This window comes from Hipposideros armiger, unplaced genomic scaffold (genome assembly GCF_001890085.2).
Source record: "Hipposideros armiger isolate ML-2016 unplaced genomic scaffold, ASM189008v1 scaffold_1026, whole genome shotgun sequence".
Lineage (NCBI taxonomy): Eukaryota > Metazoa > Chordata > Mammalia > Chiroptera > Hipposideridae > Hipposideros > Hipposideros armiger.
The window spans coordinates 64,288-77,303 of NW_017732376.1; the positions used below are offsets into that span (position 1 = coordinate 64,288).

Here is a 13,016-nt window from a genome sequence, read left to right on the forward strand (position 1 = left end):
GGGGCAGGATGAAGGCAGCCTCAGGCATCATGGGTGGCAGCAGGGTCCCACTCCAGAGCAGGAGGGCCGCGGGGGGATTCACGGGTGGCCTGAAAAACCAGTAGGGCACTGTGGGGAGAACCCTGATCCTCATCCTTTGCAAAGCGTGTTCCAAGAAGAAGGGGTAATAGCATGACTTAAGGAAAGGCAAGCATGTAGGGAGAAGGGCTGGCTGGGTTGTGACCTGGGACGCCAGGTCCAGTGGGAAACACCATCGCCCCCTGTGAACCTCTCGGCACAGCAGAGGCACAGCCGTGCTCAGTAAGAAGGCCAGTGGCGAGCCAGTGAGGTGAACACGCATTTGTCCAGCGGAGCCAGGGCCAGGGAGAAGCGATTACATAGACGAAGACGCGGCACTCACTGGACGGGTGGTCCAGTGAGCCTGCCATGGTACCCGGGGCAGGCGGTGCGCCCAAGGACTTCTCCGGAGCCCTGCGTGGAGGCAGCTGGAATTAGCTCTCAGTGGAAAGCATGGAAGGAGTGGCGGTTTTGTGCTAAAGAAGCGTTTCAGCCGTGAAAATGGAACACGGTGTCCTTGGCTTGGCCTATCAAAAGCTGCTCTCTTTGCATTCTGTGTCAGCAAAAATGGAACCGCAGATTGCCAGGAGGGGGGCTCACCTGCTCCCATCACACAGGAACCAGAGCCGAGGGGGGTCCACACCACCTGACCTGTCAGGCGGAAGACCAACCGGGCTCCTGGCAGTGAAGGCAGCTCAGGGGTTAAGCAAACTCTGTGGTGCGTGTGGGGTGGAGGCCAGGAGCTCCACATGGACAGGGGGGTGTGGACGAACAGAGGGGGCTCAGTGACCGCGGTGCGACCCGTATCCAGTGGAGGAAAGCCAGGGTGGGCGGCGTTCATGGAGTGAATGGTCAGTAGCTCGTGTTCCTTCTCGTATTTCCATGCTCCTTCTCCATGTTTCTGAGAGACGGTCTGGCCTTGGGGTTCAGAGTGTGGCCTCCAGTCCTGCACTGGAATCCTGTGTGACTTTGAACACATTATTGGCCTGGCTGTGTCTGTGGCTTCATCCATAAATCAGGGTTGATGATAGCAGAACCCACCTGGTAGGGTTTCAGGGAGGGTTTTTAGGTTTTGCTTTTTTTTTTTTAATTGCATTTATTGGGGTAGCATTGGGTAATACAATTATATAGGTTTCAAGTGCACAATTTTATAATACATCATTGTGTGCTCACCACCCAGCGTCAGTTCTCCCGTCACCATACACTTGACCCCCTTGACCCTCTTCTACTTCCCCTCCCCCCTGACCCTCTGGGAGCCACCATACTGTTGTCTGTGTCTATGAGTTTTTTATTTGTTCGTCTTGTTTGTTTATTTGTTGCTTTCAGTTTTATGTCCCACATATGAGTGAAATCATATGGTTCTTGACTTTTTCCATTTGATGTATTTCACTTAGCATGATGTTCTCAAGATCCATCCATGTTGTCGCAAATGACAGTATTTCATCTTTTCTTATGGCAGAGTAATATTCCATCAGGTATATATATATATATATACCACATCTTCTTTATCTAATCATCTATCGAAGGACACTTCGGTTGTTTCCATGTCTTGGCCACTGTAAATAATGCTTAAATGAATATCAGAGTACATACAACTTTACAGATAAATGTTTTCAGATTTTTTGGGTAGATATCCAGGAGAGGATTGCTGGGTCATATGGCAATTCTATTCTTAATTTTTTGAGGAACCTCCACACTGCCTTCCTTAGCGGCTGCACCAATCTGCATTCTCACCAGCAGTGTATGAGGGTTCCTTTTTCTCCACAGTCTCTCCAACACTTGTTATTACTTGTCTTGTTGATAACAGCCATTCTCACTGGTGTGAGGTGGTATCTCATTGTGGTTTTGATTTGCATTTCCCTAATAGCTAGTGGAGTTCAGCATCCTTTCAGGTATCTGTTGGCCGTTTGTTTGTCTTCTTGGGAGAAGTGTCTGTTCAGGTCCTTTGCCCATTTTTTAATTGGCTTGTTTATTTGTTGTTGAGCTGTGTGAGTTTTTTATGTATTTTGGATATTAGCCCCTTACTGGAGGTGATATTTGCAAATATCTTCTCCCATTCTGTTGGTTGTCTTTTTGGTTCGACGGTTTCTTTTGCTGTGCAGAAGCTTTTAATGAGTGTGTTCAGGCCCCATCCTCGCATACAGCAAGCACTCCTCAGAGCCACCATGACACTTGAATAAGTATGTCTGGCTGCCACTTACTGTGCTCCAGTGCAGCTAATGAAACCCACTGGGGCCCGGCTGCTTAAGCAGAAGCATAAGTATTAGTGGAATCTCCAAAAATATTTTTTTGAAATGATTATCTGATATAATTTAAATTTTAGCCAAAATTCCTTTTTTTTCAGCTTGCTTAATCCAAGAAAATGCAATCTGTCTCAAAACAGAATCAATAGTTGCTAGGACTTTCTTTAAAATGTAGAGGGAAGAGATGCTTATGTTTTGCAAGCATCAAAAATATCCATGAACTGTGTGTGCCTTTGGTGCTGCCAGTGGCTTGAGGAAGTTTTTATGATAATACTGAATATTATCCAAGTTTATACAAAACTGATGCTGGCTTTCTCATCCTGAGAGGTTTCACAAGTTTAAGAGCACAAGTATCTGAGGATGTTTATTACCTAATACTTGATAAAACATTTTAGAGACTGTACTAGAGAATGTGTGGTTGCATATTTCTCAATGGAAAATTCTAGAATGTTCCAGTAAGGAAACATTCCTTCTTGAGTGAAATGGCTTTACATCCTAGGCATCGCTGCATACTTTGCCCTGTGAGAGTTACTGCCATGGGAGAGTTAGTCTGTGGCCCTGTCAGGGGCGGCGGCTGGACTGTGGCCATTGACACTCATTCATTCATTCACCCATTGCCGCCACCTGCCAGGCCCCGGGCTAAGCCCTGTGCATCTCGTTCACCTCGTGTCACCTGGTGTCCCCAGCAATGCGCACGAGGTCTGTTGGGTGGCAGGTACTTAATAAATCTGTGGGAAATACAGGCTGTGGTCTCAGCACGTCTTCATTATTAAGCTGCACGTTTTTAAAGAACCAGATTTTTCTTTAATGTGCAGAGATGGCTGGAAAAACAAGTCAAGAAGAGTTTTTAAAGTTCTGACTTTATATAAATCAAGCAAGCCTCACACTTCTGAGAAGACTGTTCCCTCTTAAGGCCAGTACTTCTCAGGCATTCACTGGTCACCCTGCAGTGGGACCCCCAGCCGTGCCTGCCCTGATGCAACCCCACCCCTTGCCTGGCCCAGCCCCTGTGCATCCTGCTTCTCCTCTTGCCCGGCCCCCCACGGGCCCCCCCACTACCCTCCTGAGGCATCTCCTAAGACAGTGCTGCCCACACGTCTCCCGTGCCCACTTGCTGTTGCATGTCTTGCCACCATGCACAGCGGGCCAATGATTTACCCGTCCCCAAAGGCTCACCCTACGCTGCAGGTGTGAGTGGGTGTGTGACTCCGACGTGGAGGCACAGGCGCAGGGAGGGTGACTTGCTCAAGAGCCCGTGGCTGGTGGGCAGAGCAGAGGCCCAGCACCGCTCTCTGATGCCTCTCCTTGTGGGCCCTCAGCCACATCCGGCACTTGGACCCCTGATGTGAGAGCTCCAAGCACCACATCCAGCAGCCACTGGCCCCGCTGTGTGCCAGATTCCCGATACACCCTGAGCCCAGCCCACCCAAAGAGACTCAGTATCTTATCCGGGAAACCTGTGTCCCCTGCTGTCAGAAATGGATGCCCTGGGCACCTCCCGCTTAAGGACATCCCTGCTGGCACCGCCTCCACTGGCCCCAGCCCCTTTCCCTCCACCCCCGTTGGCTCTGCCCCAGGCCAGGCTTTCACCCACCTTCTCTGGACCATGACAATAACCTAACTGGCCAGCACCCCAACCTGACAGCCACCTGCCTCCCAAGTGACCCACCCCAAAAGCCAACCTGACCCGATGCTCTGCCACCCCCAGGAGAGGTCCAGAGGCTGCAGGAGGGGGTTGAAGACCTCTCTGTCAGCCTTACCTCATGCAGTGTGGAGAATTATGTCCCCCCAAAAGATATATTGAAGCCATAACCCTCCCTCCCCAGCCTGTGAATATGCCCTTATCTGGGGTCTTTGCAGATGTCAAGTTCAGATGAGGTCATCCTGGATTAGGATGGGCTCCAATGCAATGACTGGTGTCCTGGTAAGAAAGGGAAATTTGACACAGACACAGAGAGACACACAGGGAGAAGGCCATGTGAAGGCAGAGATCAAGGTGACTTGTCTACAAGCCTAGGGACATTGACAATTGCCAACAAACCACCAGAAGCCAGGGGGCGGCATAGAGCACATTCTCCCCTACAGCCTCGTGCAGCTGCCCTGCCTATACCCTGGTTCTGGACTCCTGGCCTCCAGAGCCATGAGAAGATAACTTTCTGCTGTTTTAAGCCACCCACTCTGTTCCGGCAGCCTCAGGAACTAGAATACCTCCCATCCCTGCCTCCTCCCCTCCTCCTAGAAGTACCTCCCGAGCTCCTCCCGGCCTCCCTTCCTGCCTTCTGGCTGGATTATGCCACTTGTCCTGTGAGCCCATCTCCTGAACACCTCCTCCAGGAAGCCTCCCCTGCCTGAAAGGAGCACCGCGCATTTGAAACCCGCATTGCAGACGCTGGGCTTTGTGAGTGCTGCTAGACTAACAATTACACTTCCCAAGTAGCTGCTCTGTGATCCAGCCCAGGAAATGAGCGAAGGAAGCTCAAAACTTTACATGAGTCTCAGGAAATTCTAACTCTTTTTAAAGGAGCAGAACTATAATTATAGGCAAGTGAAACACAGAATGCCACAATAGTATGTTTCCAAAGAAAAAAGTAAGAAGAAAAACTAATCAAGGGAGAACTACAGAATGAATGTATTTGTGCCAACTTGTTAAAATAGACATTACTGAGAAATTAGCCACATAAATGTGAAATATTGGATTTGCATAAAGACATTTTTCAGAGTGTGCACATGTGTGTGTGTGTCTGCATGTGTGTGTGTGCATGTGTGTGTATCTGTGCATATGTGTCTGTGTGTGTGTGTATGTGTGTGTGGGGGTGTGCATGTGTGTGCGTGTGTGTGTGCGTCTGCATGTGTGTATCTGTGTGTGTGTGCATGTGTGTGTATCTGTGCATATGTGCCTGTGTGTGTGTCTGTGTATGTGTGTGTGTGGGTGTGTGTGCGTGTGTGTGCATGCATGCATGTGCGCACACTGGGGTGGGAGTTGCAGAATTCAGCAGACCCGACTTCAAATCACTACTCCAGCACCTCCTGGCTGTGTGACCTTGAGGGACTTACTTAACCTCTCTGAATCTCAATTTTCTTGTCTGTAAAATAAGCAAATTCAGTATCTTATCTGACATTCCTAGTGATGCTGTGAAGCAGGTATTGTCCCCACTTATAGAGGAAAGTACAGAGGGTCAGAGGAGTTAGGCTGACAGGTTCCTTAAAGTTGAGAATCCAGGAGACTGGACCTTGGAAAGAAGACTGGGAGTGAGTTCAACACCAGTGTGGCCGTGGACCATCAGGGGCTGTGTGGACGCATCTCAAGGCGATCTCAGCAAAAATGGCTCAGCCACCCTGGCAGAGCCAGGGAATGTAAGGGATCTTCTTCAAGCTCAGTGTTTCACTGGGTGATATTTAAACAGCAAATCCGAGGAGGGCAGGCATCTGTGAACTGTAAACTGGGGTGCAGGGGACAGGAGAGGACAGCACAGCTCTTGATGGACAGCTGCATGCACTGAAGGCAGTGGGACCCCGGCTGGCTGACAACGGGCTCTGTCTCCCAGTCGCTGAACAGACTCAGCACTGGAGCTCTATGTTCATAATTCTTCCTGGGAAGAAAAGGCGACAAAGAGCGGTCTGTTCATTTGGGGTTTTGTCTGTTGTTTTTTCTAACAATTGGGACTTTCACAAAGAATAGGCAACGTATGTGTTCGTGCCAAAAGCAGCAGAATATGCCAAGATTATCATGAGCCCGTATTCATCCAGCTGCCTTTAGTTCAGAATTCTCAAATCACCATGAATTTTCAGTATTATAGAAAAGAATGATAGAGATGTTTAGAATTTGCATTTTATGCAAATATATATATTTATGCAAATATATATATTGATATTGATATTTGCTCTTATGTAAACAGTGAAGCTGATGTTCCTACACAGATGCGTTTGCAGATGTTTAATGAAGTGACTTTGGACTTGGATCTCAGCCCATGGTGATGATGATTATAAATGGATTAGCTCTTGGTGGTCCCCTTTTATCAAGTATAACTACACCACATAAGCAACATAGGAAGTTATAAAACTAAAACTAGGAGACATATCCTGGTGAGATGTGGGAAGTTTCTAGAAGTCAGTGGATGGCCATTTCCTGTCTTCTCTTCCGGTCTTCACCCTTTTAGCAGCTCGTTTGCTGTGAACCAAGCAGCAAATCAGAACAAGTGGCTGCCCTTGATTGGCAGATGGACAGGTCCGCCCAGGGATGTCCAGAGGGCGGAGCATGACTGCACCGCTGCCCGGGTGTTGGGCTAGCGTCCAGTGGTGAAAAGGAGCCGTAAGCTCTGAATGTAAGTATGTCAGACACTCTTCCATTCCCAGTTTCTAGTGATCGGGAACCATTTTCCCTATGGAATATGAGGTCAGTCCAGCTCTTCCCACTGGACTTGCCAGTGGGTTATCAGAGAAAGCTTAAGATTGTGTGGACCTTGCCTGCCAGCGGCCACGCAGACCTAGGTGGCTGCTACCCTCAGCCTGTCCAAGGGAACAGGTATGCGACGTAACCCAGGGAGTCCTGGCTCTGATTCCAGTCACTTTATGACACAGACAACACATGCGCACAGGTATGCTGTAACAAAAACAGTACGTATCAGGAATGCAGGGGGCACGTTCAGAGACAATGCATAGTGAAAGTTCATAGACAGCAGGCAAGCCTTGGGAACAGTACACATGCGCTTGTTAGTGGAGGAAACAGCCAAGCCTTTTGGGGGTGTTTCCACCCCGGCAGCAAAATGCATGTGTGAGACACTCAGGAAGACCAGCAGGTCTTCCAGGAGACTATGTGAAGTCAAGTGCAAGGAAATGTGCCCCGGGAGCTAAGAGCGAGTTTCCGTCAACGTGCCGTGGAGAGGCGGCGTGAAGAGTGAGGCTGGAATACTGGGAGTGACACCAGCTCTGTGTGATTGCGGGTCAGCGCTGACTCCCTAGGGCTCTCTGGAAGGGTGGCGATGGCCTGAGACACGGTCATGTTAGCAGTGTCTTCTGGGTCCCTGTCTCGTGGCCTAGAACATTCTGTGCCCATCCTAACACGAATCAGACCCTCTCGTCCACTGCAGACCCAAATGCCCTATCTTCCGACCAGAATACAGCGGTCACTGGGGTGGAGGCGTGAGGGGCTGTGGAGCTCCCCCGGGGCCCCCACGCCTGCTCCTGCTCGGATTGTGGAGGAAGTACTGGCCCCGCCCCATGACCCCTCACTCAGGCCCCAGGACAGCCTTCCCGCTCCATGACAGGGGCCCCGCCTTCTGCTCAAGAAGTGGCTCCCCGGTGACACGACTCACAAGAAATTCACTAATTGCTCCTGAGCTTGGATTCTAAAAGTCAGATTTTTAAAATGTGTGTGTGACTATAAATATACTCATCTATATATAAACATGGATCTCTCCTGCTATCGAAGAGGAACTAAAAGTTATAATTAAAGGCACTCTTTGGTGGGAGGGAAGGAAGTGAGAACAATATTGCCTTGGGGACCACAGCTGGGGTGCGCTTTCCATGAGGCTGGCCCTCGCTCTCGGGAACCAGCAGGGGTTGCTTTTCAGCACCGCGTTCACAGGAAGCGTGGGCTTGAGAAGCCAGCGGCCCGCGGGCCCCCCTGCCCTCGCCTTGCCGGCCCTGGCCTCCCCCGTCCGTCCTGTGGCAAAGCTGTGCTGTCCCCGTGCCTCTCCGTGCGCCCCGCCGATCCACGCAGCAGAAATGCCCGCGACTCGCGTGTTGTAACAAAGACGGTGGGAAACGCGGCTCCTCCTGGGGCGCTGACCTGCTTTCTCTTTGCTTCCCACGCAGGGGCGGATCTGCAGAAAAGCCGGAAAATCAAAAAAGTCCTTCAGTCGCAAAGAAGCCGAAGCCACCTTTAAGAGCCTGGTGAAGACGCATGAGAAGTACGGCTGGGTCACCCCGCCGGTGTCTGACGGCTGAGGCCCGCCCCGCGCAGCAGACGCTCCGCCGCCTCTCCACACAGACGCCCGCCATGTCCTCCTCGACGCTGAGCATCCTCCATCCTTTTCTACTCCAGCCGGAACTGAATCCTGAACGCCGCCGAGACGCTTAAGTTATTAATGAGCAGATGTGTTTACAGAGAGAGAGAGAGAGAGAGAGAGGGAGCAAACGCTGTTCGGGATTAAGTTTCGATCATAAATGAATGATCATCTCTCGGTCACTTTAGAACAGATGTTGAGACGGTGGCACCTCCCAGCCCACCTGCCCCTCCGCCCCGGTCACGTCGCCCTTAGCTTCTTTCCATGACGGTGGCAGCTCCAAAGAGCAGGCAGGAAACCCGAGGCCCGCGGCCCGCCGGCCCCGTTTCCGTGTCGGTGGCGCCGTGCACCTCCCGCAGGCGCCCTGTCGCCGCTAGATGTGTGCTGTGCTCTGTGTCTCTGTTTCTCTCCCTGGCAGGGCAGCGTCACGCGACGACGTGCCTTCCTGTGGCCCCATGTGACAACGTGTAGACCTCATTTGTGCTAGGTGACCTTCGGTTCACGAAAACAAAAATCTAACATTGCCAGGCTCTAGTGATTTGAAACAACAACTGCCCTCTTGGTTCAAATGTGCTCTGGTTGCCGGCGGGGTGGCTGGTGTGCGTCTGTCCACGGTGGGCCGCGCGCGCCCCTGCAGGAGAGGCCGGTGCTGTGGCCACAGGGGGCGCACGCCACCGCCGACGCCAGGTGTGTGCGCGCTCCCTGGGGCTCAGAGCAACAGCTGGTCAGATGCGGACAGTCTCTTTCCACGTCCTGAGAGGCTCCTCCGACCGCGTGTTTCTGTTCCTGTCTTCTCCCGGCTGGTCAGCCCACCACCAAACGCAAGGGACGATTTCCCATTCACTGAAGTCATCTGACGCATTTTCTCATGTGTGCTAGTGACAGGGAATGCCAGAACTGCCAAAGGAGACCAAGTGATCCTACGATGATTTGCATGACCGGGTTTAATTCTTCACCCTGTAGTCGCTTGTGTATCCCCCGAGGCCGGGATGCGTGAGCTCCCTCGCTGTGATCTAAAGCCCCTGTTCTTTAATCTCCCCACAGTTTCATTTCTCTCTTCTGTTAAGTTACTTAGAACTTTCTAAGAAACTCCATGAAATGAGGAAATACTGTTTATAATAATATGCGGGAAGAGGAAAAATGTACATCCAAGTGGAAAATCTTACTGGACACATTTTAAATAAAATCATGCATACCTGACACAGTGCGTCAAGAATCCAATCATTGTGGGCTATGCTTCCATTGACAATATTGAGTTTATTTTTAGCAGGTTTTTGGGGTTTTTTAAAGATTTTATTGGGGAATTGGGGGAGAGGAACAGCACTGGGGAATTGGGGAAGGGGAACAGACAAGTTGCTGTCCTTTTGTTCTTCAGTCTAGTTGTGGAGGACGTTACTTCTCTGGCCCATGTTGGTATTATCATTGCACTTTCCCCAGGTGAGGCAGATCGGTCACCGACCTCTGGACGGCCGCTCACGGCGGCCTTGGCAGCTCACACCAGCTGCCAGCCGCTCACGCTGGCTGCCGGCCACACATGGTAGCTTATGGCAGCCCACTGCAGCAGAGGCTGCAGCCTACGCCATAGCCGGAGACTCATGGCAGCCCAGCTGCAGGTCAAGCTGTTGTTCACCATCTTAGCTGTAGAGGGCGCAGTGTCACTGGCCCGCGTGTGGGATTCAAACTGGGGCCCTGCTGCTCAGAGCTGGTGTCCCAAGCCAGCTCTTAACCAATGTGCCACTCGGCCAGCTCTATTTTTAACAGTTTTAATATTTCGGGTACCTCAAAAAGCATGATAGCACTCTACACCAAGGTTCAGGAAATGAGTCCTAGGGACCCATTGTCTTCGCGAAAATCCAGTGGATAAAAGTGGTCCCCATAAGCAACCAGAGAGATAAGTAGAAAGCAGAACATGACGGGATGATTTGGCCAGACTGAAATATTGCCAATTGTATTTTACCGGGATGAAGAAAGAGAAATCTCTTTTGCTGATTACATAAAATTCTCCAGGCAGTCTTGGCTACTCAGGGACCAGTCTACTGTCAAGGTTGTCAGAGCTGTGACCTCACCTCAGAGGACAGGGGTTGGTGCCTCCCAACATGATTGGCCATTCGCCAAATCTGCCCTTAATCTTGGCTTTGCCATTTTACCACTTCTTTATGTGTCCCCAATACACCTGCAGTTGTGTCCAGCCAAAGTGGCGGTGCTTGGGAATGCGTGACCTCCTGTTCAAGTTCCCTCTGAGTAACAATAGTCATGAAATTCGATGACAATGAACTTACAGCATCCATTAATCTGATCCTCTGCAGATGAGTTCTCTGTCCTGGAAAACCAGCATTTAGCAGGCCGTCACCGGCCCCTTGGCTATTTGTGATCATGGAAGCACACTGTAGGAGAGAAGCAGCTTGCTAGTGAAGGCACCTGAGTTTCTTTCTTTCCAGATAGTTTCCTCTTCAAATGTAAAATTAAAGGTACCTTCCTTAAAGGAAACCTATGTATGTATTTGGGCCAATCTCTATATGTCCAGAGCCGGGTCACCTCCGTGCTCAGGGGACGCCACCCTCGAGGTGCAGCCAGGAGGGTCATTACAACCTACAGGTGGGCTGAGCCGCTGCCCACAGCAACAGGGGACGTTGGCTCAATTGCCACCTCTCCCTTCACCATGACTTTGATCTCTTTGGCTTGGCATTTCCATTAGGTTCATTAGAAACTGGAAGTTATAGAAGAAATATTCTTTAGGGAAAGAAGTACTGAAGTTGGTAAGACTTTCTCATTTTAAAAGCAGTGGGGAATAATTGAAAACTCGTCTATTGCTTTGACGCTTAGGCGGAAGCAAGAACTCTCTTCCTGGTAGCTGGAAGCTCTTAGGCGAACATAGCGATGCTGGTCTGATAGCCAACCCATCTGACGACCCCACAGTGGGTCGGGCCGACCTCCAGAGTCACCCCAGGGTTCTGAAGTGGGCACCTACCTGCAGGGCCCGGCGTGGGAGGGACTAGACCCAGACCCAACATGCTCCCACACAGGCCGGGAAGTCCATCCCTCCCCAGACATGTAGCAGGGGAGTAATTGGATTGGATGCAGACATCCACGTCCCGCCAGCTCCATAGCCCCACTTCCCACCGGGAACTCCAATCCACCCAGAGGCCATAGAGCCAAAGGGAGGATAAAATACAAACGTATGTGCACTTCCCACCTGCCCAAAACTCCTTTCCTTTCACCGCTTTTTCTGGACTGATTGCTTTGTCCCTGGGACCCTCTGCCCCGTGCAGTCCACCATGGATGGGACCTGCGTGTGCTTTACTGGCTTTCTGGAAGATCAAGGTTACTTGTGCCTCAGGGAGGTCTATGTGAGTAGCAAGGTTACTGCCTAGTTCCACATGCACACACACGCTCACATGCACATACACGTGCACACGCACACACACACACACATACATGTATGTGCACTCACATGCACATGTGTGCACATTCATGCACACACACATGCACAGGTATACACACACACATTCCCTAGAAAGTTCACAGGCTCTAAAATCCATATTTCAGCGTTTTAGGCCTAAATTTTTCAGCTCCCAAGTTCATTCCATTTATCAAAATTTGACCTTATTTTTTGAAAGGAGAATCTATAGACTATTGAAAAAGACCCAGGCTAGAAAGCCAAGTTCCCACCTCACCTGCTTGAGCGTCAGTTCCCTTGGCTGTAAAACTCGTCCCAGGTTGGTGTGAGAATAGCCCTACATATGAGGAAAAATGCTTGGGAAACCAAACTTTGCCCTATGGTCTTTACATGTCATCTTGACTTTATTGAGAAATTTATATTACAACAGGCTTTGATCAGAACACACTTGGATGAAGGCTCAGACTGAACAACTACAATGGTTCAAGTACAATTCCCTTTTAATCACATGCTGGCTTGCTGTCTCCAATCCCCTACTTTATGTCAATCAACCAAATGTATCGACCATCCTTCCATTCACCAGATCTAGAGAATACAGAGTGTAGGACACGTCTCCTTCCCTGAAGGAACTCATAAGACAAGAAAAACACACAGGAACCGGCAACAAGCGAGTCGAGACCAAAGACCCCTAAACGCTGAACAGCAGGGCAAATGGTGTGGAGTGATGCAAACAGAGCACACCTGACTAACTGGGGAAGGTTTCACGGGGTAAGTCAGGTTGGAGCTGCAGCTGGAAAGAGGAAAGGAGGACGGGTGTAGAAACGGGGAGAGCTGAGGAGGCCCTGGCTGAGGGCATGGTCTGTGTCCCCACTGGACCTGGAGGGAGGTCCTTGCCACTTCTCACCTGCAGGGAGCCTGTCTATAGATCTGATTTCAGGAGGCAGGACGCAGCTCAACCAACTAACACGGCGCGTGGGGCTGCCCCTTACCTAAGAATTATATTCCAGTGTCTTATCTGAACCCTCCTAACTGCATGCAACATGCAATATGTTAATGGAATTTGCTGTCTGGAGGGGCAGAACTGGCTTGCTAACTTGGAAGAGGGTAGACTCATTGACCCTGGGAAGCCACTTAGTCTAACATTATACACTCTCCAAGTGGAGGAAACAAGCCCAGAGAGGGTGGGTGGCCTTTCCAGAGTCAGTTGGAGGAACCAAGCCCAGGCCCTGTCTTGCTGGCTCTTTCTGACCCTCTGTGGTGCTGCCATGGACCATTTGGCAGTCCCCATGGCCCACACCCAAGCACACGCTGGTT

General features: G+C 50.6%; 1 protein-coding gene across 1 annotated transcript in view; it reads left to right on the forward strand.

The window, feature by feature from the left end:
- Nucleotides 1-9,505, forward strand: part of UBE2QL1 (ubiquitin conjugating enzyme E2 QL1) — a 46,140-nt gene extending 36,635 nt beyond the window's left edge. The window contains exon 2 of the mRNA XM_019631638.1: nt 8,115-9,505. Within this exon, the coding sequence (XP_019487183.1) occupies nt 8,115-8,246 (132 nt within the window). The 3' untranslated portion in view covers nt 8,247-9,505. The remainder of the gene's footprint in view (nt 1-8,114) is intronic.
- Nucleotides 9,506-13,016: the final 3,511 nt, after the last annotated feature.